The 25,014-nt window shown below is 59.1% G+C and overlaps 14 protein-coding genes across 14 annotated transcripts; 2 read left to right on the plus strand and 12 right to left on the minus strand.

The window, feature by feature from the left end:
- Positions 1–926: 926 nt before the first annotated feature.
- IUM83_13688 (putative transporter) lies at positions 927–2,678 on the plus strand (the record flags this gene model as incomplete). The annotated part of the gene is made up of 1 exon (XM_067938382.1): positions 927–2,678. The coding sequence occupies one exon, from the start codon at positions 927–929 to the stop codon at positions 2,676–2,678; it is 1,752 nt and encodes a 583-aa protein (XP_067790698.1).
- Positions 2,679–3,044: 366 nt separating this feature from the next.
- IUM83_13689 (myb domain protein 3r-5) lies at positions 3,045–3,658 on the minus strand (the record flags this gene model as incomplete). The annotated part of the gene is made up of 2 exons (XM_067938383.1): positions 3,045–3,542; positions 3,620–3,658. The coding sequence occupies 2 exons, from the start codon at positions 3,656–3,658 to the stop codon at positions 3,045–3,047; spliced, it is 537 nt and encodes a 178-aa protein (XP_067790754.1).
- A 594-nt stretch (positions 3,659–4,252) lies between these two features.
- IUM83_13690 (Myb-like protein) lies at positions 4,253–5,044 on the minus strand (the record flags this gene model as incomplete). The annotated part of the gene is made up of 2 exons (XM_067938384.1): positions 4,253–4,927; positions 5,006–5,044. 2 exons carry the CDS (start codon positions 5,042–5,044, stop codon positions 4,253–4,255), a joined length of 714 nt encoding a protein of 237 aa, XP_067790858.1.
- Positions 5,045–5,520: 476 nt separating this feature from the next.
- On the minus strand, positions 5,521–6,915 carry IUM83_13691 (PROTEIN C09E7.6; the record flags this gene model as incomplete). Its single annotated transcript, XM_067938385.1, has 1 exon — positions 5,521–6,915. One exon carries the CDS (start codon positions 6,913–6,915, stop codon positions 5,521–5,523), a length of 1,395 nt encoding a protein of 464 aa, XP_067790857.1.
- A 1,464-nt stretch (positions 6,916–8,379) lies between these two features.
- IUM83_13692 (Crinkler (CRN) family protein) lies at positions 8,380–9,126 on the minus strand (the record flags this gene model as incomplete). Its single annotated transcript, XM_067938386.1, has 1 exon — positions 8,380–9,126. One exon carries the CDS (start codon positions 9,124–9,126, stop codon positions 8,380–8,382), a length of 747 nt encoding a protein of 248 aa, XP_067790856.1.
- A 648-nt stretch (positions 9,127–9,774) lies between these two features.
- Positions 9,775–10,647, minus strand: IUM83_13693 (uncharacterized protein; the record flags this gene model as incomplete). The annotated part of the gene is made up of 1 exon (XM_067938387.1): positions 9,775–10,647. The coding sequence occupies one exon, from the start codon at positions 10,645–10,647 to the stop codon at positions 9,775–9,777; it is 873 nt and encodes a 290-aa protein (XP_067790855.1).
- Positions 10,648–11,034: 387 nt separating this feature from the next.
- IUM83_13694 (uncharacterized protein) lies at positions 11,035–11,958 on the minus strand (the record flags this gene model as incomplete). The annotated part of the gene is made up of 1 exon (XM_067938388.1): positions 11,035–11,958. One exon carries the CDS (start codon positions 11,956–11,958, stop codon positions 11,035–11,037), a length of 924 nt encoding a protein of 307 aa, XP_067790735.1.
- A 408-nt stretch (positions 11,959–12,366) lies between these two features.
- On the minus strand, positions 12,367–13,146 carry IUM83_13695 (uncharacterized protein; the record flags this gene model as incomplete). Its single annotated transcript, XM_067938389.1, has 1 exon — positions 12,367–13,146. One exon carries the CDS (start codon positions 13,144–13,146, stop codon positions 12,367–12,369), a length of 780 nt encoding a protein of 259 aa, XP_067790853.1.
- Positions 13,147–14,399: 1,253 nt separating this feature from the next.
- Positions 14,400–15,116, minus strand: IUM83_13696 (uncharacterized protein; the record flags this gene model as incomplete). Its single annotated transcript, XM_067938390.1, has 1 exon — positions 14,400–15,116. One exon carries the CDS (start codon positions 15,114–15,116, stop codon positions 14,400–14,402), a length of 717 nt encoding a protein of 238 aa, XP_067790854.1.
- A 954-nt stretch (positions 15,117–16,070) lies between these two features.
- IUM83_13697 (uncharacterized protein) lies at positions 16,071–16,739 on the minus strand (the record flags this gene model as incomplete). Its single annotated transcript, XM_067938391.1, has 1 exon — positions 16,071–16,739. One exon carries the CDS (start codon positions 16,737–16,739, stop codon positions 16,071–16,073), a length of 669 nt encoding a protein of 222 aa, XP_067790846.1.
- Positions 16,740–17,937: 1,198 nt separating this feature from the next.
- Positions 17,938–18,666, minus strand: IUM83_13698 (Phox homologous domain; the record flags this gene model as incomplete). Its single annotated transcript, XM_067938392.1, has 1 exon — positions 17,938–18,666. One exon carries the CDS (start codon positions 18,664–18,666, stop codon positions 17,938–17,940), a length of 729 nt encoding a protein of 242 aa, XP_067790852.1.
- Positions 18,667–19,961: 1,295 nt separating this feature from the next.
- IUM83_13699 (uncharacterized protein) lies at positions 19,962–20,828 on the minus strand (the record flags this gene model as incomplete). The annotated part of the gene is made up of 1 exon (XM_067938393.1): positions 19,962–20,828. The coding sequence occupies one exon, from the start codon at positions 20,826–20,828 to the stop codon at positions 19,962–19,964; it is 867 nt and encodes a 288-aa protein (XP_067790687.1).
- Positions 20,829–21,968: 1,140 nt separating this feature from the next.
- IUM83_13700 (uncharacterized protein) lies at positions 21,969–22,835 on the plus strand (the record flags this gene model as incomplete). The annotated part of the gene is made up of 1 exon (XM_067938394.1): positions 21,969–22,835. The coding sequence occupies one exon, from the start codon at positions 21,969–21,971 to the stop codon at positions 22,833–22,835; it is 867 nt and encodes a 288-aa protein (XP_067790712.1).
- A 498-nt stretch (positions 22,836–23,333) lies between these two features.
- Positions 23,334–24,356, minus strand: IUM83_13701 (Glutathione S-transferase; the record flags this gene model as incomplete). The annotated part of the gene is made up of 2 exons (XM_067938395.1): positions 23,334–23,486; positions 23,559–24,356. The coding sequence occupies 2 exons, from the start codon at positions 24,354–24,356 to the stop codon at positions 23,334–23,336; spliced, it is 951 nt and encodes a 316-aa protein (XP_067790711.1).
- Between the last annotated feature and the right edge of the window lie 658 nt (positions 24,357–25,014).

Consider the following 25,014-nt stretch of genomic DNA (forward strand, 5'->3'; position numbering starts at 1 on the left):
CTTTTGCCTTGAATCGCTCCCCTATTCGAACTTCGGCACGTGTGCATCCAATGTTCAGCTTGAATTTGTTGGCGACTTCGGATCAGGAAATAAGGTCCTGCTGATCGCACAGGCCACAAAATCCAACGCCAGGAAGATCACTGCCGCCCGGCGAAACCGAATTGTTAATTCAACCGGTAGCTGTCATCACACCCGAGGGGAACAGAGGCGTCTCAAGCCGACAAATTGCGGAAAAAAGCATGTTCACCCGCTGTGCGGCTGAAAATTCCCATTTCGTCACTTGGTCCTACGGTGAGCGACCTCCTCAAAGTAATTAACGTTAGTTTAGCAAGTCCAGTCAGTGCAGCTTCTGTTTCCCGCGTCTACTGGGCAATACAATCGGAGCAAGCCTCATGGTATTCTTTTTTTTTTGCTGCACTCGACACCAACGTTGTGAATTTTGGAAGATGTAGGCCAAGAATCCAGACACCACAAGCTGCCTCGGTCGGCTCAAAATCATTAGCGTTGTGGTCCCTTCACATCGTTCCACGTTTGCTACACTCAAGTTACCAAACGTTCACACTACACAAAAAAAATCGTGTTCGTGGCCGTTCACCATCAAGATGGTTGCAAAAAAAGGAGGGCTTTCTGATCCATGCAGTGAAGCCGGTATCTTCGGACCAAAAGGTGATGAATCCTGCAAAACCGAAACATCAAAGTGGGAAACATGTAACAGGGGCAAGTGTGCGAGGAAGTGCCGTCGTAGGTTCCACATCCAACGGCCTAATGACTGCTTTAGCCACGCCATCGAAGAAACTGTCGAACTATTTAATCCCCAACACTACGTCGTACCGTCACGTCGGTCCTCCTGAGAATGCCTCGTTGAAAATAATCCGTCACAATGCAGTCACGAATCACACTTCTGGTGCTCAGGCCCGTCAACCGCCATGGTTCTCGCCAAAATGCACAACATTCTGGTGTCGTCTGGTAAAGTTCTGCAAGCCCCACCCTCTAGCAGTGACCTTCTACCCAATTCTGGCGAATCCTCCAGCTCTCAAGACGTTCAGAGCACTGCGGTGGGACCAACCGCTGGCAATGCTTTAACGCGATACAAACCTGGAAAAGCCGACATCTTCTTGCTTGGAATCACCATCGTGATCGGGGGAGAATACTTCGACTGGAACGGGGGCGTCCAGGCTGGGGCTTTCAGCTTCATCATCGCGTACTTCCTCATCGGAGTCGGGTATCTGCTGCTGACGTGCTGCATCGCGGAAATCAACGGAGCCTTGCCATTCGCTGGAGGCGCCTACGGTCTGGCACGATGCACACTTGGGTTCTACCCAGCCTTCATGATCGGGTGCTGCGATATAACCGAGTACATCGTCTACGTGTCGGCCTCCGTCATCTCGTTCGCCGAGCTTATAGTGGGGGCAGCGCCCAGCTTGGCGCCATATCACCCGTTGACCTGGGCCATCTTCTACGTGGCCGCCCTCGCGATAACCATCAAGGGGGACCGGGTCTTCTGGATCGTTAGCGGGCTTCTTGGGGTGCTGTCAATCTTTTTCCTCGTGCTTTTCTGCTTCGGCTCGCTCCCGTACGTGAATTTCTCCAAATACGCTGCTATCCCCGACTATGAATTCATCGGGGGATTTCGAGGCTTCATGCTGGCACTGCCCCACGCTGCGTGGTTCTTCGTGGGGATCGAGGCATTAAGCTTAGCGTGCGATCAAATCGATGCCCCGAAGAAAGTTATTCCAGTAGCGCAGCTGTCCTGCATATCGATCGTATTCGTGACCGGGGTCATGGTCGTTTTTGTGACGCTATCGCTTGCCCCTGGAGTGGTCGATCTGCCGACGAATGACATCCCCTTCAACCTAGGTTTCACGCAGTTTCTAGGTATCTCGAATGAGTCCAGTGCCCTGCTATCGCTCCCAGGAGCCTTCGGGACAGCGTTCGGCTTCATGTGGGCGTACGGTAAACTCATCGCCGCACTGTCGACATCGAAATTACTGTTTCCGGTCTTCGCCAGGACAACTGCAAGCAGCAACACCCCGTACAACGCATTACTTATCGGTTCGGCATGGAGCTACGCACTCTGCATCCTCGTCTACTTCTTGCCACAGGTTGGAGATAGTTTTGTGGGAATTTGCATGCTCTCCGCGGCCATGTCGTACTCAGGCCAATGTATCGGCTACATCGCGCTGAAGCGGAACTACCGCAACATCAAGAGCTCCGAGTTTCGCAGTCCGTTCGGAATCGCTGGCGCCATCTGCTCGTTGTTGGTTTGGATTCTTATGGCAACGACGCTGCTCACCATTCACGATGACGGGGGCATTGATGCCATGGGGTTCGCCCTCATCGTCATATTCTACACGTTATTCTACTTCTGCTACGCTCGAAAACGCCAAACCTTCTCTCCGCAGGAAAACAAGATCATGCTCGTGGCGCACGTGACCAAATTCAACATTAAAAAGGTTGCAAACCGGCAAAATCGGCGCCAAAGGAAGGGCAGCGGTAGCAGCTCCCACGCCGGCAATGGGACGGAAACCTCTCTGAGCGAGAGAGCGAGGAATGCATTGAAGGAACGGCTTTCATTTTCTGCCAAGTCTTCAGGCTCGAGGAAACTCATTCCAGTGTCGCCGCTTTCCGTGACATCGACGGGCTCTGCGAAGCTACTTTCGCCAGCACCAAAGCCGTAAAGTGGCTAGTAGACGCCCGTCCTACGCAAATGTGAGGCTGCAGGATAGGAACGAACAGGAAGAAGGTTTTTACATACGAGTCTCAAGAACTTGTTCTTCTACCAGCTACAAATTGAGAGCGGGTCTCTGATTCTCCTGAGTGGCTCGCACGAGCCATATCAATTCTCAAGACCCCGATACTGGAGAACAGTGCCTTGTCAAAGCTACTCGCTATCGTGGCCGTCACCGTCGTATGGGTCATCAAATAGGCAAGCTGCCACCTCAGTCCACATGCGCTCTAGGTCGGCATCGAGATTCGACTCCAATATCGAGGGCGGTAGCGAGTCGTGCACACCAAACTCCTGTGGTAACAACGGCACTATCGAGCTAGTTTGGCTCTCGACGTTCAGGTTCCCCGAAGCCCAGGTCCGGTTTTCCGCGTATTGCCTGCGAGACTTGAAGCGAGCCGAGTGCCAGCGATTTTTTTATGGCATTGTCTCTACGGCCAGGAAGATACGCCGCCATCCGAGACCACGCGTTCCCGAATTTACGCTGCAGAGTCACCAGCAACGTGTCTTCATCAGCAGACCATGCTTCTCGCTTGATCGACGGGTCGAGCTGGTGGTGCCACCGTCCCCGACATTGCTTCGCGTTTCGTCCGGACAAATGTGACCCTACGATCGCCCATTGACTCGCGCCATCGCAGCCCACGAACGTCCGCAGGAACTCGTCTTCTTGGATGCTCCATGGATGTCGGGTAAGAGGCGTCTGGAGCTCATCCCACCGAGCTGAACAAGATGCTTTCGAGTGATTCGGGACAGCCGAGGCGACGTAGTCCCAATGCCGTACCCCGTGGTGGCGAACAGCGTCACGAAGCAGGTCGTCCTGCTCAAATGAAGCAAAATTAACGAGTTCCATTTGGTTGTCAAGGCATCTTAGTAGCTATCGCAGAAGCGCCTTACTTCAGCTGGAGCCCACCGTGCTCGTGCTGGAACTTTCATCTTGGGCGGCTTGGCAGAAATAATGTGCTTCACTTCCGGCCGGAGGCTGAGTCTCACCTTGGCTCAGATGTGAGAGCGCCGTCCAACGCTTTGTCTCTTCGCTCTCTATCCCTAGCATCGATCAATTCAGGTAAATAAACTTTCGTGCGACGAGGCTTTCAAGACTGTGATCACATGAAAAGAATTCTTCAAGCAATTTTGCTGTTTTGGACAGCGCCATGCCAGACCCCACGGCTTAGTTCATAACGCCACTTTTTGTGAGAGAATAACATTTCCAAATGCGACTACCTGCTTTTGGGGGGCTTCACGAAGCAGTCAAGAACTTCCAACGATGGAGGTCCACGCATGTCCACGTCTACATCCACGCGCCACGTCTCCCATTGCTCGTATGCGCTGTGAATGATTGATGGATGGTGTCTGCGAACGAAACAAGTCACTGCCATCACACCGCACACTCAACATTTCGCACGCGCTAACTCAGACCATTCTCATACAGTTACACAGATTTCTCTTTACTGCTTTCCATGACAACTCATCTAGAGTAATATTTCTGTTTGAGCCCGTCGGCATTCCTCCAGAAAGTCAGCAACGCACTCATTCAGTTTCGTCAAGCAGGATCTCAGCAAGCTCTGCCCAAACCAGGTCAACATCATCGACTACATTCCAAGCGCAACTCGAGTGCTCTTCTTCTCCGGCCACACTTGAAACAGCGCTCGAGTAGGTTTGTATTGCGCTGGTTGAAGAGGCGGGAACTTGCTGCGTGATAGCTTCACGGCTGGTGTTCTCGACAGTGTTCTCGACATCCGAATGCCAATTACTCGCGCGTCTGCGTCGTCGCAACTGGGCCGAGTGCCAGCGGTTCTTGATAGCATTGTCCGTACGTCCAGGTAGATACGCCACCATCCGAGACCACGCGTTCCCAAATTTCCGCTGCAGAGTCACCAGCAGCGTGTCTTCATCAGCAGACCATGCTTCTCGCTTGATCGACGGATCGAGCTGGTGGTGCCACCGCTCCCGGCATTGCTTTGCGTTTCGTCCGGGCAACAGCGACGCCACCACCGTCCACTGACTCGCACCTTCACGTTCAACAATGGAGCTCAACATCTCGTCTTCGTGTTGAGTCCATGGTTGTCGCGCCAAAGCCCGTCGACTTTGCAATTCTTCCCAGCGAGCGGAACATGAAGCCTCCGAGTGGTTCGGGACGGCCGAGGCGATGAGGTCCCATCGTTGGGCTCCGTGTTGGCGAACAGCTTCACGCAGCAGATTGTCCTGGTTTTCGAGAAAAAGAGCAAAAAATAGTTAGTTGAAGGAAATTCACGCCCAAATCCGCAGGAACAGACTACATACTTCGTCGGGGGTCCACAGCTTCAGTGCTTGAGCTTGCATCTGGAATGGTTCCTGGCCTCGACCATCCAAATCCAGCAATGATCGACTGCTGTTGAAGCCGCGCTGGCGTCAGAAAACAGGACGCTCGATGACTCGTCGCATCGTTCGTATCAAGGGCTTACTGATGTACGTCAAAATCGCCAGCGTGTCTACCTGTCTATTCGCCTAGATGAGGTCGGACGTCGATACCGCTATCGATACGCGAGACGTGGTACGTCTCGGGCACTGGTGGCGCCCGGCGCAATCTGCGAGGCGGCGCAATTTAACTTTGCCACCAAGAACTGCAGCAACGATCTCTTTGTAGCAGCAACAAGGTGGCGCAGTGCTTCGATGCGATCTCTTCTTCCTATCGATCAATCTGGAATTCCCGTGTCCACAAAGCCAAGTACTCAGCGCCGTTGAGTGGTGAGGTGGCATTGCCTACGTTGTTGTTGATATTTTCTTTAGCATTTCATTGTGCGACCATACTTTTTCTCTTAAATAGCGACACCCATGCAGTTCTTGCGGGTCGAGAATTTGCTGCGCAGCGAGTTGAGCACGACGAGCGACCGACGAGGCATCCGCCGAATGTTCTCGAGTCCGGCAGACGGCGACGATTTCGACGCCGGCGCCGATGCCGGTTTCGATTTTGGTGCCGGCCCCGACAAGTTCCACGAGTCCAACATGGCCAGGTCGATTTCGCAGACCGACGAGCTCCTGGACGACGTGACCGAGTCTCGGGGCGGGGTGCCGGGCGTGCTCGGGGAGCCTGGAAAAGGGTCCTTCGGGGTTCCGTCATGTTCCACGACGACGACGTCCGACCCGCGACCACCTAGAACTGCCATCGATTCCAAGGGTGACGTCACGCGTTGCGAATACGTGGGCGATTCCCACACGGCCTTAACCTGCTGTGTCTCCTGCTCTGCTTGTGATGGTGTCTGTTGCCTTTTAGCCACGATGGAAACGCGCTCGGCGCCGGCGCCCGCCCGCAGCCTCATAAACCGACTGCTCATAGTTTCGGCTCGCCAGCAGGCGAAAACCTGCTCGTCCGACCGACTTTTGTGTAGGGCGCACATGGCGCAGCACACGCGCTGGCCGGCCACCACTTTCTCCAGTGCTGCAGTGGCTTCTACTTCTTCCTCCAGTGGCGATTCTTCCTCCAAATCGTCGAGACTCGCCGTGGTGGCGGTGCTCGCCTGTCCGTACGTTGCGTCAGCGTCAACGTCAGCTGCCACTGCTTCCTCGTGCTCGTCGATCTCGAACATGAACGACTCCGAGAAGGTTTTGGCCAGCGGTCGGTCGTTGGTCGGCGAGTTTAGAGACTCCTTACCGGCGTCCTCACTTCGGTTCGTGATGAACGTCATGACTTCGGGCGCCACTTGCTGCATGAGCACTGTGCACTTTTGGTTGAGCGGGTTGAGCAGCACGCGCTGCAACGTCGCGAAGAGCTTAGCGAGCGCTTGGCGCCGGTTCTCCACGACGCGGGGCTTGGGGCCGTGGCCGGCCACGCGGAGCAAATGGTGGGCCGGGCGCTCGGTCGGCAGCGCCCGCTGCACGTAGGCGAAGAGCCAGGGGCACTCGGCGAAGCAGAGGTGGCCGCGACTCAGCGCCTGCAGCACGCGTGCCTGGAAGGCGCGGCAGTCCGCGTACGAGCGGAGGTGGCGCCAGGTGGAGCTGGACTTGCGGTCGTGCACGGTCAGCGCGAAGGTGGACGCGTCTCGGTTCAGCGTCTTGGTGGTCACCTCCACCGCCACGTTGGCCAAGTAGGCGACGCTGGCGGCCAGCGGCTCCGGGGCGGCGACCCGCGAGTTGCGGCGGACGCGCGAGGCGTAGAGCGCCGAGCACTTGGGGTGGCGCTGCAGCTGCATGGGCGAGTTCGAGTCCGTGGCCATTCTCAGGCAGGCGACTGGTTAGAACTGTCTAACCGCTGGCGAAACGGGAGCGACTGACAGGCACGGACGGATCGAATTGCTGAATGAAGTTGCGCGATGGATTCTTCGCGGTGGGTTTGTTCGCTGCGCTGCCATTTGGGTGGACGGGCCAGCTGGGAAGCCATCGCCTGCAGTCTGCAGAGCGGAGACCCACTCGCGAAATTATCGGGTGGATGGGATCTGGCTTTTTTAGTCCGGGTCGGAACAAGTCCATCGTCCGGCAGTTGAGATCCCCTCTGAACCATCCAGACTTGGTTTCAGTATGGGTTGGAAAATAGAACGGCCCGACGCGGCGTTTTCAGCAGGACGGTCAACGTTAGTAACGCAGTTTATTCACTCCACCAAAAGAGACTTGTTTGGTCTCAGCCGCCAAAGTCCGAGTCCAGCGATCGATGGATGGGGGCTCGTGAATCCTACATATTGCGACACTGGCCAAGGTGCTAAACACAACGCGGCGACGCCAAGTGCGAGAGGAAACTCTCGTGCGAGGGACTCGAACCGAGGGTTTACATACCTCCAGGGTCGCCACCATGGTGGCACGTGCGTTGGTGAATCGCTATGCTACTTCTCGTCGTATAGAGCGAGGCTGCGTCCATTGCCCTCCTCGCCTCGCTTCGCATACATGTATCACGGCAGGTGGGGCCGAGCGTAAGCCGCCATCCAGCTGGACCACACCGCGCGTAAACGCCGTTATGGTCTCGGTGCCTTTGGAGCAGATGCAGAGCGTTCTCCTCGCGCCGTTCCATGGCTCGCTCTCGGTTGACACCATGTGATGGAGCTCCATACGTTCCCAATTTCCCGATGCAAAACGTGTCGCGACGAGCTGCGTTGGAAGCTCCATGTGAGCTCATCCAAGTCGGAGTTCCTTACGCATACATTTATTACCAGTCGAGGCTCAGTTATAGCAGTGACGCGAGCGCGAAGGCGGAAGATCTCTTGGACAAGTGCTCCCGTCACATCGTGAATCACGACTGCCCAACGTTCCGCGATTTGTATGTTGAACAACACATCCGAGCAAGTGCTGAAGCTGTGCCGGTGCAGCAACGCGCTCTCTCGGGTGCGCGCGGAAGAGCCCAAGCTTCCAGAAAGTATCTTCGGGAAAAGGCCTGGAGCTGTAAAAAATCAAAACTTTGAGCTCAGTGTTTACAACACCAGTGCTTCTACAGCTGCAGCAAATGCCGCTGCAGTATTCTTCACGGGCGGGAACTGGACTTGGAAACTGGACGTCGAGAACTGGCCTTGGAAAGTGGACGTCGAGAACTGGACTGTAGTGTCACCGGTATTTTTTGCGTGAGCTCTTCGTTTCAATGTAAAAAAAATGTCTGTTATGCTTTTGCACTTCAACACGTTTGGTTCTACTTACTTCGTGTCCACACCTCTCCTTCCGTACATTGTTATACGCTGTCAATGTTCAATAGCCTCGCCTCACCAAGCCTCCTGGTGGCCGCATGTCGGGCACTGCAGTGCCTCGTTGAGCTTGTCGATCAAGCATTCGTCGTGGAAGTGGTGGCCGCATGACAACGTCGAGATCGGCTCCGCCACAACTAGTTGCGACCAGCGATCGCCGTCCTGCTCGGGTCTATTGTCCTTCAGATGAGGGCCTACCAGCGGGTTCTCGCAGAGCGCGCAGTTCTCCACTGCCGCCTCGTCGCTCGACGCCGTCTCGTCCGAGCTGGCCGAGTCCTCCAGCAGCTCCACGTCTCCGTCCCGCCACCTCTGCAGCAGTTGTGGAAGCCACTCGGGTATCTGTCCGTGTCGGTCCTGCGGCTCGCCCACCACGAACTCCAGCAGCTCCTTTGCGACGTCCTGCATGACCAGCGGACAGACGTGGTTGGTTCTGTTCAGGAGGAAGCTGCGGATCGTAGCCAAACTGCGCGTCAGCGTCTTCCTGCGTCTGGCCACCACCCGGGACAGCGAGCTGCCCACCAACTGCGACTTGGGGTAGTAGCTATTGAGGAACGTGAACAGCCACGGACACTCGGCCTGGCAGAAGTGGCCACGCTGTAGCGCCGCCACCAAACGCTTACGGAAGAAGCGAAACTCGTCGAAGGAGCGCACCAGGTGCCAGGTCGACACCTCCGACGGGTCTCGGGACTGGCACTTGACCGTGAGCAGGTAGTCAACTCGACGACAGGAAGTCCGCGGGTTGGCAGTTATCGGCGTCACGTCCATCGAAATGCAGTCGAGCCACGCAACCTGAGGCGGCAGCGGGCCAACGGGCAGCAATCGCTTCTTCCGAGTGTGTTTCGAGCTCATTTTGCAGCGTTAGCGATGTCTGTCAAGTGTTATTTTGCTGGTGAGGGCGGAAATGGGGAATGCAGTGCAGCGCTCCTGCTGGTCAAGGTCGCCCAACATGATTGTTCGGTTTGCACCATTTTGAGCTGGGCGGCATCATCAGTAACGGCTCGACACCTTGAAACACAGCTCACCAAAATGCACCGTAGCCCAATCGCAGCATCTTATGCGCGTCCACAACACTCATAGCGGCCTTTTGAAGGTGGGGGCCTGGATACTGCCCAGGGAGTCGCACGGTCCGATGAGCAGCTTGTGGCGATGTCCACTAAGCTGAGGGCTCGCAATTGCTCTTGGATGTGAATTGATGTCGATGTGATAGTTTTGGGTGGCCCCAGGTGAAAGAAAAACTTAGCGCAATTCTCAACAGCTTGAGGAATAAGACCGATGAAGTCGTGATTGATCGATTGATTGATTGATTGATCGGTTGATCGATCGATTAATTGATGGAGCGCGGAATTATTACTTTCGGCGCCCTGGGAATAAGGCAGGAGTACATGAAAACGCTACGAATAGGCAAGTAGGGTCTCAGCTCAGAGCTTGGCCGCACGTGGGGCACGCCAGCGTCTCGTTGAGTTTGGCCACGACGCACTCGTCGTGGAATCGGTGGCCGCAGCTCAGCGCTGTCAACGACCCCTTGGCCGCGTCGTCATTGGCGCACAGCCCGCACAAGTCCAAAACGTTCATGCTGTTGCTGCTGCCGAAGGACTCGAGGCTGTTGTCGCTGTTCGAGTGCCAGCAGTGGCCCGACCCACCCGTGGGGGTCAAGCTGCGGCTGCTGCCGTCCGTGCTATAGAACGTCGAGCTGCTGCTCGGCGTCTTGGAGAAGCTCCCGAAGTTCTCCCAGCGGAACTCGTGCTCGATCGGCAGGTCCTCGTTTAGGAACGAGATGAGCTCCTGCGCCACGATGCCCGGCAGAATGCTGCAGTTCGAGTGGTTCTCGCGCTTGCGGAGCGCCTCCAGCAGCGTGTTGAAGCACTCCTCGATGGCGTGGCTGCGCTTGCCCATGACGAATGAGCTGGACGAGTAGAGGTAGCACTCCTTGGGGAATCGGCCCTTGATGCTCGAGTACAAGTACGGACACTCGGCGTGACAGAGATGGCCGAGCTGCATGACCTCGAGCAGTCGCTGCTGGAAGGCCTGCAGCTCCTTGAACGACCGACTCACAGTCCACTGCTGCGAGCTGTCCGTCGTGGGGGTCACGGTCAGTGCGTAGCGAACGTCCTTGCCGTGCTCGAGCTTGACCTTCGTGGCCGTCATGCTGAGCTCGAACTGGTCCAGGTACGCGATAGTCGGCGCTCGGAACGAAGTTGGAGAGGGCAACGGGCTCTTGGCGGGCGTGCCTGGGGGTCCGGCGATGGTCGCGCGTCGACGGCGGCGACGACGCGAGGAGAGCGACATGCTGGAGCCGGAGGACATCATTGTGCGCCGTGAACGAAACGCGTTGAAGTTATCGTAGGTGGCGGGGTGCTGTAGTTGCTGCGAGGCAAATTGGGCAATGAAAGGCTGCAGCGCGGCGGTGCTGGCCACGTGAGACCAGCAATGGTCGTGCGCTTGTCTGCTGGATTATGCGGCCACGCCGGGTGTCCCGATTGCAGCAATCGCCGGGCATCTGGACTCCAGAGTACCGAGCGATTTGCTGTTGATGCCTCTCTGATCGCGCAGCTTCACGCGGTGTAATCAGACTGCACCGCTCGATTAGCCGCGTCGTATTAAATGACCCCACGGCGACTGGATTGTCTTGATCATGACAAAGCGCAGAGCGGCATGTTTACCACCGCGCGCACTTCAGTCAGGGCTGGTGTCGTGGCTGATTTCGAGGTGGTGGCAGGTCGGGCAGCGCAGCGTCTCGTTCAGCACGGGCACGATGCACTCGTCGTGGAACTGGTGGCCGCACCGCAGCACCGTGGCGTAGACGGAAGACCGGCGTCGACTTTCCCTGGCGGGGCTCGCTTCTGTGCCGCTGTCGCTCTTGGTCGTGTCGGCTTCGCAGGTCAGCGCTCCGCTGCACACACCGCAGATGCTGGGGCCGGCGCCAGACTCCCCACTATTGGTGCTGGCCGCATCCTGGTTGCTCGCAGCGTCCTCCTGCTCGCTACACAGGACGCCCAGACTCCTGCGGCGACTGCTGTTGTTCGTGGAGGCGCTCTCCGTCTCGGAGTACGACTCGAGGATGTACTGCGCGACGGCGTCCTCGCCGTACAGGAACTCGGCCAGCAGCTTGGCCACGTCCGTCGTGGCGACGCTGCAGGCGTGGTTCTTCCTGTCCAGCAGGAACTCGAGCGTGGATGTGAGCAGCTCCAGCAGCTTGGCGCGCCGCGCCTCGACCGTCCGCGGGCTCGATTTGCGCTGGAAAATGTGCTTCTTGGGGAACTCGCTGGTCAGGAGCGAGAAGAGCCACGGACAGCCGGCGTTGCAGAAGTGGCCGTGCTGCAGCGCCAGCGTCAGCCGCCGGTGCAGCGCCTCGAAGTCCTCAAAGGGGTGCGTGGAGCTCCACGAACTGCTTCTGCTGGTGCTGGTTGGGCTCTGACGCCCGTTGGAGGCGCCCGAGCAAGGATTGATGCGGCGCTGGACGTGCAGCACGAAGAGCGGGCGTTGGGTGTCGCGCGCGGCCTGCAGCGTCAGTTGCAGCGGCTCCAGCAGGCCCACGTACGTCGGCAGCAGCGGGCACGCGCACGTCGAGCGCTTCCGCACGCGGCGAGCCCCCACCATCGTTCTCTGCCGGAAGATCGCCAAGTGACGGTCTCATTTGGCGCCGCTTCAACCTCACATGGCTTCAAATATCCGTTCCCAAGAAGTGGGTTCGCTGCACGCTGAGCTGCAGCCTTCCTTCCTGCGACAAGCGAGGTGTGCGTCTTCAGGTGTGCGTCTTCATTGACGACGCTCGGAGTCATCGTAGTCATCAGGCGGCATGTCCCAACCCATTTGATGGTGTACATGTAGCTAGTCGCACGCATGACTAAGACGGTGCCCGTTGATGGTGCGGCTCTGCTCCTTGACTGTATTACCGACACCTACCAGGCACTAACCTGTTAACTACTGCGTAGTACTTGACTAATAGTGTACACGAAGGTGCTCTTCCCCTTCTCGCGCTCGTGGCTGCGCTTGACTGCTGCTGCTCTATGTCTTGAGGCTGCTGTGCGTGCGGCACACGGCGTGTCGACTGTGGCAGGCGTCGCACTCGTGCTCCTCTTCCTGCTCGTTCTCGGAGTCGCTGTCGTCGTCGTCGTCGTCCTCGCCCTCGCTGAGCGAGTCGAGTGAGTCGCGCGTGACGGCGCTGAGCTCGGAGGAGTCCGTGGCGGCCGAGGCCTCCAGGTCCTTCATGCCCTTGACCACGAAGCGGTTGAACTCGGCGGCCACGTCGTGCACGAGCACGCGGCAGCCGTGGTTGCCGCGGTTCACGAGCGAGGCCTGCACGGTGGTGAGGCAGCGGATGAGCGTCTGCTGGCGCGCCGCCACCACCTTGGGGCAGCTGTTGCAGAAGAGTGACTTCTGCGGGAAGTAGTGCTTGACCACCCGGTAGAGCCACTTGCACTCAGCGCCGCACGAGTGGCCGTGCTGCATGCGCTTGAGCAGCCGCTTCTGGAAGGCGCGGTACTCGTCAAAGGGCCGGCCGATGGTCCAGCTCGCGCCGGCCGCCAGCTTCGGCGGGCTGTACTTCATGGTGAGCTGGTACTGCGGCTTGCCGCCCTCCGAGGCCGTGTGCAGCTCGAGCGTCAGGTGGTCCAGCCACGCCACCGTCTCGGGCACGGCCATGGGGCCGGCGCGCTTGAGGCATGCGGCCGAGCGCGGCGCCGAGCCGGCGCAGCCGCCACTGCCGCTGCTCGAGCTAGTGCTCGTGCTCGTGCTCGTGCTGCTGCTAGTGCTGCACGACGAGTTCTCGATCATGGTGCCGACCATACTGCGGTCCCTGTTGCCTGCTGCCTGTTGCTTAGAGAATGGCACTGTACTGTTGCTGCTGCTGCTGCTCTGAAGATCCTTCCGCGCTTTTCTGCGCCGCAGGTCCGCTGTGAGCCTGGAAGTGAACGTTCCGCCGCGCGCCAGTTGTAGAATGACCGATGCTTACGAGCCTGTCCGGGTCGCTGGCGGCCTGCGATTGGCCCGCGCGCCGTAACGACCAGCACCGACCTGGATCGCACCCATTCGAGTGATGGACGGACGAGCTGCGTGACGCACACCAAGGAGAACATTGCTTCTCCTTGGTATCTAGGTGTGCTGCTGATATGACAAAATTCTCCTGCTGCAGCTTCATTCTCTGCCATGAAGCACTCATGCAGCAGCTACATACAGGCACCTAGGCAGCAGTGCAGCTAGCAACCAGCAGCCATCGCCGTTGAGCATCAAGAGGTTGGCCAGGCGTTTCGGCCCGTTGCTGCCAGCCGGCGCGAGTGGACGACGTGGCGTCGATGTCCAAAGTGCATGTGCTCGTCGACGACGGCGGCGAGAGACGGAGCCCCGGACTTGCACTGGCGCCGCGGCGCTGACGTGGCCAGCGCGCTTCGGTCGGAGACCGACGGAGCTCCGGGCTCCGAATCTTCGGCCCCATCTTGATCTTGTCCGTCGTGGCGTCGCCGCTGCTTCGCCGTGTTCCTACCCCCGTGAGTGCCGCGCTCGGATTGATGGCTTCGCTTTGAACGTCGCGCGGTCGTTTGGAGCACTCGCTCCCCATGAGACGATGCGGGGTCCGACGCGGCAACAGCGCGGCCAAAAGGCGTCCACACTCGAGCCCGCTGGAAAAATCCAGCCGGCAGCACCGCCACCACCACGCGGAGCTAAACACACCCGTCCAGCTGGCCAGGCCGCGTCAAAACGAACTGCAACGACTGCAACGACCTGTTGCACCTGTACCAGCACAGCACGGCACGATCGTTGGGCTCGCCGCTCGATCGTGCTGCAAGCTTGTCTTTGACGCGTGCGTGGCGGCCGGCTTGCGTGCAATCGGCTGCGTGAACATGAATGAATCTCCACGTCATGCTGTCGGCAGGCACGCGCGGTCTTCTTGACTCCGCATGCTGCTGCAGCTCGGTGTCAAACCCCGATACCAAAATCCAGGCGAACAAACAAACCATGTTTGGAGGTGATGCATAGGTTACGTGTTCTATGGTTTAGGCTTTTAGGTCTCTAGGTATGGGCTTAAATATTAGATACTTGGCTTACATGGGCGAGCTGCTGGTGCGCTCGAGGAGGCTGTGCTCGACGGGCAGCCTCCAGTCGGCGAACGCGTTCATGTCGTAGCTCACCGTGTCTTCCTCCTCGCCGTCGTCCGACGTGACGGAGCCGGTGAAGGACGGCAGCGAGCCGGCGGACGTCTCCATCTCGGAGCCCGTCGTGGGGGTGAGCGGGGGTGTCGCGCCGTCGGCGCCGTCGCCCGACAGGAAGGCGGCGAACTCCTGGCTCACGTCGCCCATCATGATCTTGCAGTTGCGGTTGCCGTGGTTGACGATGGAGGCCTGCACGGTCCTCAGCAGCTGCAGCAGCGCCCGGCGGCGCTGGTCCACGATCGGCGGGCAGTGCGAGCCGAGCAGCGTGGGCTTGGGGAAGTGCTTCTTGACGGTGCTGTAGAGCCAGCGGCACTCGGCCTTGCAGGTGTGCTTGGGCTGGAGCTTGCGCAGCAGGCGCTTCTGGAACGACCGGTACTGGTCGAATGAGCGCCGCACGTCCCAGCTCGAGGCGGCGGCACCCTGAGGCTGGTACTGCACGCGCAGGTTGTACTGCACGGCGCTGCGGATGGAGTTGGTAGAGGTCATCTCCAGATTGAGGTCCTTGAGCCACGCCACCGCCTCGGGCAGCGGCTTGACGGCCGGCGACGATCGTTTGCGCGCGGCGAACGAGTTGTAAGCCGGCAGGGGTGCTGTGGTGGGCGAGGTCATTGTACACTGAGGTGAGTTCTGAAATGAGCCAACTGGAGCGGCGCGCCAAACGGACAGCCGACTTAACAACCGGTGGCTGGCTCCGGCCTGACGATTATGGTCGCTCCGCACAATCTCCGAGCCGGAGCCGTAAGCGCTGTCCGCAGCGAATTTTCTCGGTGGCCCGCGTGTTGACGCCGAGGCGCGCGCTGAAGCAGCAGAACTCCACAATCCGCTGGATAGCCCGCAAATCCACGCAACGCTTCTCCGCGCAGCTTCAGCTTCAGCTCTGCCGGCTATGTTCAACTTGGACTCGCTTTCCGGCGTGCCATCTCGAGATTGAGCGAGCAGAGCAGAGCGCGCGTTGATGGGACTCAACTCGTGCTCTACAGCACGCCCGTAAGCCAGGGTGCGACCAGGTTGGCAATCCACGCAGCACGAGCGGAAGCAAGGATCGAGATTCCAGCTGAACCCTCAACGCGCGTAGGCTGCAAGTATGTTGTTGACGACGTGAGTGACGCCCGGGTGCTGATCGTCCGCCCCAAATGTAAGCCCACGTGGCGAACCGGATGCCGCAAGTAAGGTCTGTATGTGCAGAGTGGTGGTCGCAGTTGAAGTGAGACGAGAATGTGTGCGCGCGTCAACTCCGTCCGCCACCATGTCAATCGACCCGAATCCAGTCGATTCTCGCTAGGATGGCACCTGCCTGCGTGTGCTGTCGCTTCCTGGGAATTGCAAAGTGGGTTGCCAGCGTGTGTATATCGCCCGGATGTGGGGCGAGCGCAGTCACCTCACTGCGTGTGCGCAAGCTCTTCAACTAAAGGATGTGGAAGCGATTTGAAATGCCGTGGCCGCTGCGGCGGTCGGTAATAGGACAAGTTCGTATAGTACGCGGTTACCTTTGGTCGCCCAGGTCGCTTCGTTCGCTCGCCAGGACTTGCTACGAGACGCTACGGAAGGAGCTTCACGCGCCTCTCATCTGGCGCGCACGCGTGCGAGGCTGCGAAGGCTCGCGAGCCTTCGCCCGAGACTACTAGGCAGACCCAACAGGCCTTGTCGAGAGGGCAGCGCCGGTGAGGTGGAGCTCGACAGCGACACTCTGTCGCCGACCAGGAACGTTGAGAAAGTGTTGAGCACGCCCCCCATGAGCACCTTGCAGCCGCGGTTCCCGTGGGTCACGAGGGTCGACTGGATTGTGGTCATCGCTCGCAGCAGCGCGGCTCGCCGCCGCTCGGTCTTGAGTGAGCATAGCGCGAAGGTCATCTGCGTCTTCGGGAAGTGCTGCTTCACGACCGTGTAGAGCCACTTGCACTCGGCCGAGCAGTTGTGTCCTGGCTGCAGCTCTCGCAGCAGGTTCTTCCGGAGCGCGCTGTAGTCGCTGAACGGCCGGCTGTGTGTCCACGACTCGGCCTCGACCGAGAGCTGCGCCTTCGGGTGCTTGCGGCACACCGCGAGCTCGAAGCGGACATTCTGGTGAGGCTTGTGGCTCGTGGTCATGTCGAGCGTGAGGTCGCGCAGCCAGACCACCAGATCTGGCTCGGCGAGCGGAGTGTGCAGTAGGCTCTTGAGGCTCATGGAGGAGGCGGGCGACGCCTGCGATCCCAGCGAGGGCGACGGCGACGGCAACGGCGTGCCGCGGGGCATCAGTCGGTTGGACGTTCGTTCAGATTTGGAGACGAACGCTCCTGGCGCACGGCGCTCGCAACGCGGCGATAGGCGCGCAACCCGTCGTTGTCGTCGTCGAGCGGTGGTGAACACACAGCGCTGACCACCAGAAGAGCGTGCTCAAACTTTAAAACTTTGCTTGGCGGGTGAGATGGCCAGATACACCCGCAGAGGCCGGGATAAGACTGACCTGCAGCTCCGCTAGGCTTGGCGCGCTCGTGGAGTCAAGATCGGGGTCAGATCAATGTGGCAGGTCCACGTCAGTCGAGTGGAACGTCTGCAGGGCGTTTAACAAGGGTTGGAATTGGAAGCACCGCTCAATGGCGAGCACGACGGCACCGCCAGCCCAGCACAACCCGTTAGTTCGGGCCGATTACGAGTGCGATGGTGTTGTCAGAGGAATCACACTGCTGATCATGTGGAACGGCTGCGTTAGTTCGCGGCAGATGGAGGCGATCCAGGTTCACGCGGCTTGGCCCACAAGCGCTCAAGGAGGAGAGTCTCCTGGAGACAAACCACGTGGCGTGGCCAGTTGACACCACGTGGACATGCGAGCTGGTGTTACGTTTAACGGGCGTTGAAGTCCCAGCAGCAGGAGGCACTTCGGTGTCTGTCCAACAAGTGCGTCGTGAACGCACTTTGAATCTCTCGTACGCACAAGGGACCCTTGTGCATACGCTTGAAGGGTGCGTGCTGCCCGCAGGACAGGAAAGCGAGCGTCATCCCGCCTCAAGGCTCGCAGCTCTTGGAGCCCAGTCCAACTCCGAGAGCCCAAGCATGTCTATGGCGAGAGCGACATCATAGGTTACGTCGACGGCAGCTAAACAAGCATTCACACGACGCAAGCTGGATTGATACTAATGGTACAGTACTAAGGCGACTGAAAATGTACACGCTTGCTTGCATTGCTGCTGCGACGGTCTCTTTCTCCGCGGTCCGCAGAGGCACGTCTGTCTAACGCCACACCACACCGGGTTGCTTGCGAGACCTTGACCTCCTCGGCCTCCTCCTATGGAGCTCTGCGCAGTTCTCTGTCGATAGCCTTGGTTCTCTCGACGACATCGCGCGGGGCACGAGCTGTCATGTCTTGTCCTGAGCTGCACTGCTCCGTTGAAGCTGCTGTGCTGTGTTCCGTGTAAATGATGCTTCTGTAGCGATGTCATCGTCGCTTCTTCCTTCACTGGCCGGACTCGGACTTGCAGTATCCTCGGCCGCTCCTGCACCCATACAGGTCGTCGAAGGGCGAGATGTCCTCGCAGTAGTCCTCATCGTCGCTGCAGTCCGACGTGAAGGACGCGGACGAGTCGCGCGTGCTGCGGTCCGAGCTGCAGCCGCTCAGCGCCATGGCCACGTCGGGCAGCTTGGCATTTTCGCCCAGGATGAAGGTGGCGAACTCGCGGCACACACCGTGCACCAGCACGCTGCAGCCTTGGTTGCCGCGGTTGACCAGCGACGCCTGCAGCGTCCGCAGTACCCGCACGAGCGCTTGTCTGCGCGCCTCGGCCGTGCGCGGCGAGTTGGCGGCGAGCAGTTTAGGCTTGGGGAAGTGGTTCTTCACCACGGCGTACAGCCACTTGCACTCGGCGGGGCACGCGTGGCCGGGCTGCAGGCGGCGCAGCAGCTGCTTGCGGAAGCGCCTGTAGGCGTCGAAGGGCCGCGTGACCGTCCACACGAGCTGAGGTGCGTCCTGGCAGCAGCGCGGCGACGCGTAGCTCGCGCGCACCTCGTACTGCACCCGGGTGGCCTTGCTGGGGCCGGCGTTCGTGACGGTGCGCAGGTTTAGCTGCAGGTGTTCAAGCCACGCCGTGGCCTCCGGCAGCTCCACTGAAGCCGCACGCTTGCGGTAGTAGCCCGAGAAGTTGATGATCGGCGTGCTGCACGTTGAAGCGCACGACGAGATACCCATGATCGCGTTGGTTTGCTCGACTGGCGAATCGCCCTGGCCGTAATGAGGCAAATTGAGCAGTGGGGTCGGCCCAAGGTCGGCCAGGAGGGCGCGACATTTTGATGGCTGCCACCGCGTTGCAGCCAATCCGCCGCGGTGCCGCCGCTTGTGAAGCGCTCGGAATTTATTGCAGACACACCCGGCAATCACCGTGCTGCTGACAGCGAGCTGCGAAGCCGTTGTGGTGGCCGTTAGGTCGGTCGGACTGCACCAAATTTCGGGCTGTCAGCTACAGCAGCAGCATTCCTGTGCGAGTTTGATTCTTGCACGGCCGACGCAGCTCTGATTTCTTCCTGAGCCGGATTCCGATCCGCTCGGCATTTTTTTCATTTGGGTGCATCTGCGTCTACCAACGTGAGGACAGCGCTCTTGGTGATCGACGGCGTCAACGCGTGCGTGAGGACACCAGCGTACATGTATCGCTTCAACTCGTACGACCAACACTTCGCTTAGAGGCTATTGACGACAGAGTTGCGCTGCTGTGGCGGCGGCATCACTTTAATATTTTTGCGTTGGCAGACTCGCAGCGTGGTGGCTGCCTTCATTGTTCGGCGGCAAAACCGTTGCTGGGTATGTTGCGACACACACTTCAACTCGCTGCAATTGCACTTGTTCGTCGACAGCTTTGGTCGCGCGTGCAGTTCCTGCTGCTTCGGGAGTCATCGGATTGCTCCCAAATTGAGACCCAATGCTTGCTGGATATGTAGCTTCAATGAGGGACGAAAGCGAGCGTGGGCAATTGCCACGGCGACCGGTCTCTACTGCGTTGCGTTGCCGCTCGATTCCCCGCAACGACTCGCCCCCAAATCTGAAGGAAGGTGCCGACGCTGGTGGCCGAGGTGCCACGCCGGTAGTGGACGGGGAGACATTTGCAGGCCTCGTAATACGAGTCGTATCGCCGGCAGCGCAGGCGTTAAACGCGTTTCTGCATGGGGCACTTCTGCATGGACGCTGCGTGTGGTTTTGCTGCCACATGCGACAGTCGAGTTCGGTCATGCCAGGCGAGCGGAGACGGCCCGATTGCGCTCCACCGCGGGCCTCTGCTTGCGTTCCACGGGGCAGCGGCGCGGCCTCGTTTCCTGACCGATCCACACATCACCGAGGCCGTCTTGAACTCGCCTCGCGAGCAACGGCAACTAAGACAGGAAGACAGGAATGCAGACCAACTCAACGATTGCTTGCTCTTGCGCAACTGCTTTGCATTACATTATCATTGTTATCTACTGGAACATTGCATTTCTCGCTTCGTGGCGGCTCTAGACTCTCTTGCACATCGGGCAGTTGGCCTCCTCGTCCAGCCGCGGCAGCACGCACAGGTCGTGGAACTGGTGACCGCACTCGAACGTCACCGTGGTGCAGTAGGGCGACGAGCACACGGCCTCGCCCTCCTCCACGGCGTCCAGGCTGAGCCCGCAGAGGCCGCACTCGAAGTCGGCGAAGTTGTCGAACTCGAAGTCCAGCACCAGGTTCTCCTCGTCCGAGGTGAAGGACACCGCGGAGGCCGTGAGATCGTCCTCCGCCGCGCCCTCGTCGCGGGACGTGGTGGACGTTGTCGAGGCCGTGGACGCGGCAGAAGCCGACGCCGTGTGCTTGAGCAGCCGCTGCACGTCGGCGTCCTTGCAGTCGCCCACCACGAAGGCGGCGAACTCTTCGCTCACGTGGTCGCGGAAGACGGCGCAGCCCACGTTGCCGTGGTTCACGAGCGAGGCCTTGACGGTGGTCATGAGCCGCAGCAGCGACAACCGCCGGCTCTCGACGGTGCTGGGGCAGTTCTTGCAGAAGAGCGAGGCCTTGGGGAAGTGGTTCTTGACCACGTTCACGAGCCACTTGCACTCGGCGTTGCACTTGTGGCCGGGCCGCAGCGCCTTCACGAGCCGCCGCTGCAGCGAGCGGTACTCGTCGAAGGTGCGCGACACGGTCCAGCGCGTGGGCTGCTGGCCGGGCGCCGGCGTGTACGTGAGCTGCAGCTGGTAGAGCGTGTTGTTGCGCTTGACGAGGCTGGGGCGCTTGTTGGCGGCCGTGGTCATGTCCATGCTGAGGCGCTCCATCCACGCCACGCTGGCGGGCAGCGCCAGCGGCTTATTGCGCTTCAGGCTGCCGGCCTTCATCACTGGCGTGTGCATGCTCTCTAGAGGGAAAGTTGGGGAATGACCAGCGACCTTGAGTGGCTGGAAAGAGACCATCATTCGAGGTGATTACATGTACGAGGGAATTTTCGCACCCTAACCGCGCGATTCGACCAACGGCGGCGCGCCAAAGTGCTCTTTTCGGGCCAATGGCCGCTCGGCACCGCATTCTGGGATTACCCGACGAGGAGGTTGACGCGCCGGCACCGACTTGCGCTGCTGGTGCTGCTCTGGGCCGGGGCTCGGGCTCCACCCACTGCAAGGCGGGGCTGTCCACCCTCGCTCGCTGACTGCCACTCGGTTGCTGCTGCTTACGCCGGCGGAGGAAAAAGGAACGGCTCTGCCGACGGGCCGTTGGGTCGAATGGTTCTCGAAGCCCTGCGCTGTGGTGCTAACTAAACGCACGCGTTCCTTGCAGGCTGCTGACCGAACGCGGTGAGAAAGCAGCAGGAGCACCGGAGGTCACTCGGAGGCCAGTCGATCCGCCGGTGCCCGCCCGATTTGCTTAATTTTGTAGTTGCGGTAGTCGCGCCGTGCGCAGAGGACCGAGACGAATGGAGGAGAACCGCTGGCGGCGCACAGCAAAAAGCAAGTGCAGCATCGTAAGGTGGGGTAATAGGCGCATGCATCGGGTAGGACTTCAGTCGGACATGAGAAATTGCCCCCTCGACCCGGATCGAAATGATTGGTGATAGTTGGTGTAGCGGACCTTGAGTGTGTACACCACGCGAACTCGTACCTAGCGCGTCAACGTTCACTCAGCCCATCCTGGTTTACGCACCGCGGGCTTTTTCTTTGCCCCGAAAGAACGGGGCAGACGGTTTGGCCAGTAACCAGAAAACAAATAAGCCTGTCATTTCAGCTTGTAGCGATCTTTTAGCGGGATTGGCTTGTTCTGAGCAAGTATCGACTAAACATGATACCCCGTTGAATTCATTTCAGACATAGTTCGATTACGTCGGCGCATCCTTCCGTCGATCCGCGCCCATCTCCTTCAGCCTACACTTTGGCGTATACAAATTTCAAGTCAGGCGCGTTGTACCTATCTTCGAGAGGCCACTTTTCGCCCTTCCACCTAATGCGCAGGTCCGCTTCCTGCGCCCTCGCCGCTCTCTTCCCTCCCTCCCGCTTCTGTCCATGGCGTCCAACGCAATGGGGAACCGCGCCTACGTGCCGCTGTCCGTCGCGTGGCTCGAGCAGCTTTCCTTCGGCTTCTCTGCGCAGAAGGTCAAGCGGGACGTGCGCTACATCCTGTCGGCCGAGCACCTGCCCTCGGGCCGGCGCTGGGCCGTCGTCTACTCCTTCGAGGACTGCCGCGTGTTCCAGCGGCGACTGGCGCGCGCGCTGTGCGTGGGCCACCGCTGCGACGCGCCGTGCCCGTGGCTCTACAGCTTCGTGAGCAGCTACTTCCCCAAGCCGCGCCTCTTCCACTCGGCCACGTCCGACCACCTCGTCCAGAAGCGCTGCGAGGCGCTCGTGGCCTACGTCAAGACGCTGCAGAGCTCGCTGCTGAGCAGAGCCAGCCACTCGTGCCGCGTGCTTACGGAGGCCGTGGCGGACGCGCTGCTGGACTTCGTCTGTGGCGGCGACACGCGGCAGTTCCCCATCAAGCAGTGGGCGTTTGCCGGCCAGCAGCACCGCGCCCGCGGCTCCGTGCACTCGCTCACCGCTACTTCCGACGAAGCGGACGAGTCCATGACGACTAGCTCCAGTCGCAGCATCAGGAGTCTGCGGTCGTGCAGTAGCCTCACGGAGACGTCCTCGTTCTTGGAGTCGAGATCCACGACAATCTCGGAAGCCGAGATTCTTCCGGATCCAGCCTCTTCGACAACTGTGAAGACATGTGCATTGTGTGAGGAAGCGATGGAGGCAGCTGATGGCCGATACTACTACACGACGAGGCTGCACTGCGGCCACCGCTTCCACGACGAGTGCTTGATCCCGCAGCTTAACATCAACATGAGCTGCCCGACCTGCAACCATCCAGTGACCAACGATATGTAGACTAGCAGCAAGACAAGAGTGCGTAGTTAAACTATTAAATAGTGGGGCCAATGTCCGCCCAGCATTTATGTGGTGAACTCTTTTTGTCACCTCCATGCCCGAATTAGTGCGCATTTCACGTTTGGCACTCCAGCCAGAGAACAGGAGATTGAGTGAAGCAATCCACGGCTGGCTCGTACGTCATGGCATGAATCATGCAAGGTATGATTCACATCGTTTAGCGGTATCTAATATCTGTGAGTTTTCTTGGCTGTACGGACAATAGTGCGCGGCGAATGAAGTACAGACTACAACTGCGTATGCTGGGGGTGATGGTGCGCTGCAGCTTTGTCGTGCCTCGAACTCGCCCAAAGCAGCATTCACTACCTAGTTGTGAGTCACAGCGAACTAAATACCACACTTCCCAATATCGTGAAGCAGAAAGTAATTGTTGCGGTGCAATCCGCATTTGTCGCTACTCAACATGTTGGCAGTCCCCGGTATCATTAGCCAGCGCACTTACTCGAGTTGAGAACGCTCATGGGCCGCGTCGTAGTCAACGAATGGGCCCTCGTAAACAGCTTCGGGGTGCTTGTTCTCCACGCCGAGCTTCAAGTGATCCCAGTTGACTGTCTTCTTCAACGCCGGGGTCTGGTACAGGTCACGCAAGTACTGCACGGCACACAGAGATCATATCATCAGTACAAACGCCGACATCATCGCAAACACCCCTCAAAGACTCACATCGACAACAACGGGGAAGTCAGTCAGGTGCCTCTTGTCTGTCTTCTTCTGGTACACATCCAACCGGATGAGAACCTGGAACAGACGCACATCGGCTTCCGTGATGCCCTTGCCCACCAAGTAGCGCTGCTTGACCAACAGCGCATTCAAATTAGCCATTGCATCGAAGATCTTGGTCTCCGCTGCCTCAGCATCTTCCGGTGTCTTCGCGAACGTCCTCTTGTAGTACCCGCCGACGACCTCCACCACGATGCCGTCATTAGCCGCGTCGATCTCGGCGCGCAGCTCCTCCGGGTACAGGTGCACGTTGGACGGCATCAGCTCCCGGAAGCCCGAGTCCAGCGTGCGCAGGATGCCCGCCGACTCCTCCGACACGATGGTCTGCGTCTTCTTGTCCCACAGCACCGGCACCGAGAACGTGCGCGGCGCGGGGTCCACCTTCTCGTACAGGTCGCGCACGAACTTGACGCCGTTCACCGTGTCGGGGATGCAGTCGGTCGTGGGGTATGTCTTGCCATTGGCGCCCGTGAAGGTGGGGGACGTCTCTGGGTCCACGAAGGTCCAGCCCTTGTGTTCGTCGGCAGCATCGTCGGGCTTGGTCTTCTGGAAGATGGGGTGCGCCACCGACAGGCCGATGACGTCCTCCAGGCCCAGCAGGTTGCGGGCGGCCAGCGCGCGGCAGGCGAACGGGCACGAGTAGGTGACGTAGAGGTGGTAGCGGCCCTTCTCGGCGGGGAACTGGGCGTCGGCGCTGGGCTCGATCTGGAAGTCGTACGGGGCGGGCTTGGCGGCGGCCATGGTGGAGAGAACGGCGGTGCAGTTGGTGGTGGTTTAGACTTGTGCGCTGGGAGGCAAGTGGCAGAATGGATCGAGGGCGACGGAGCTTCGTGTTCAGCAAGCGCCGCGTGACTCAGAGCTGCCGAGCCAGCTTGTTGGTCACGTTCCTGGCAAGGGACAAGTGACGAGCGGATCCCGTACGTGAAATTGGTTTGCGGGTCTGATTTTGCTAATCAGGAGGGTCTACCTGCCGTCTGGGATGTTGAACCTAACGAAGTGCATGGAAGGCTCTTCAACACTTTCAGCGTTAGAACTCTCTAAGTGTATGCCAGGAAATAGTATTAATAATGTAGTGAAGAACAAGCGCCACTTTGAAGCACGAGTAGTGATATGATAGGATCTATCAAGTAATTTACTGCAGTGTGGCACCTTCTTGCTGGCCATGCTTTACTTTTGGGTTTGTCTCCTCTCCTCCAAAGATGCCTGACAGAGGTGTTGCTAGCCATTGCTGACTGACTGAAAGCTTTTCACTGAAAATAGGGCGCGCTATTCGTGGAGGTTCGCTACATACAGTATTTCGTCAAAGTTCAGAGCGTCGTTGATGGGGATCACGGGCAGGTGTCGGCGATTTCTTCGTTCCGCGGTTGCGATATGGGAACTGGCACAAGTCGAACTGCAC

Source organism: Phytophthora cinnamomi, assembly GCF_018691715.1.
Source record: "Phytophthora cinnamomi strain GKB4 chromosome Unknown Contig44, whole genome shotgun sequence".
In the NCBI taxonomy this organism is placed as follows: domain Eukaryota; phylum Oomycota; class Peronosporomycetes; order Peronosporales; family Peronosporaceae; genus Phytophthora; species Phytophthora cinnamomi.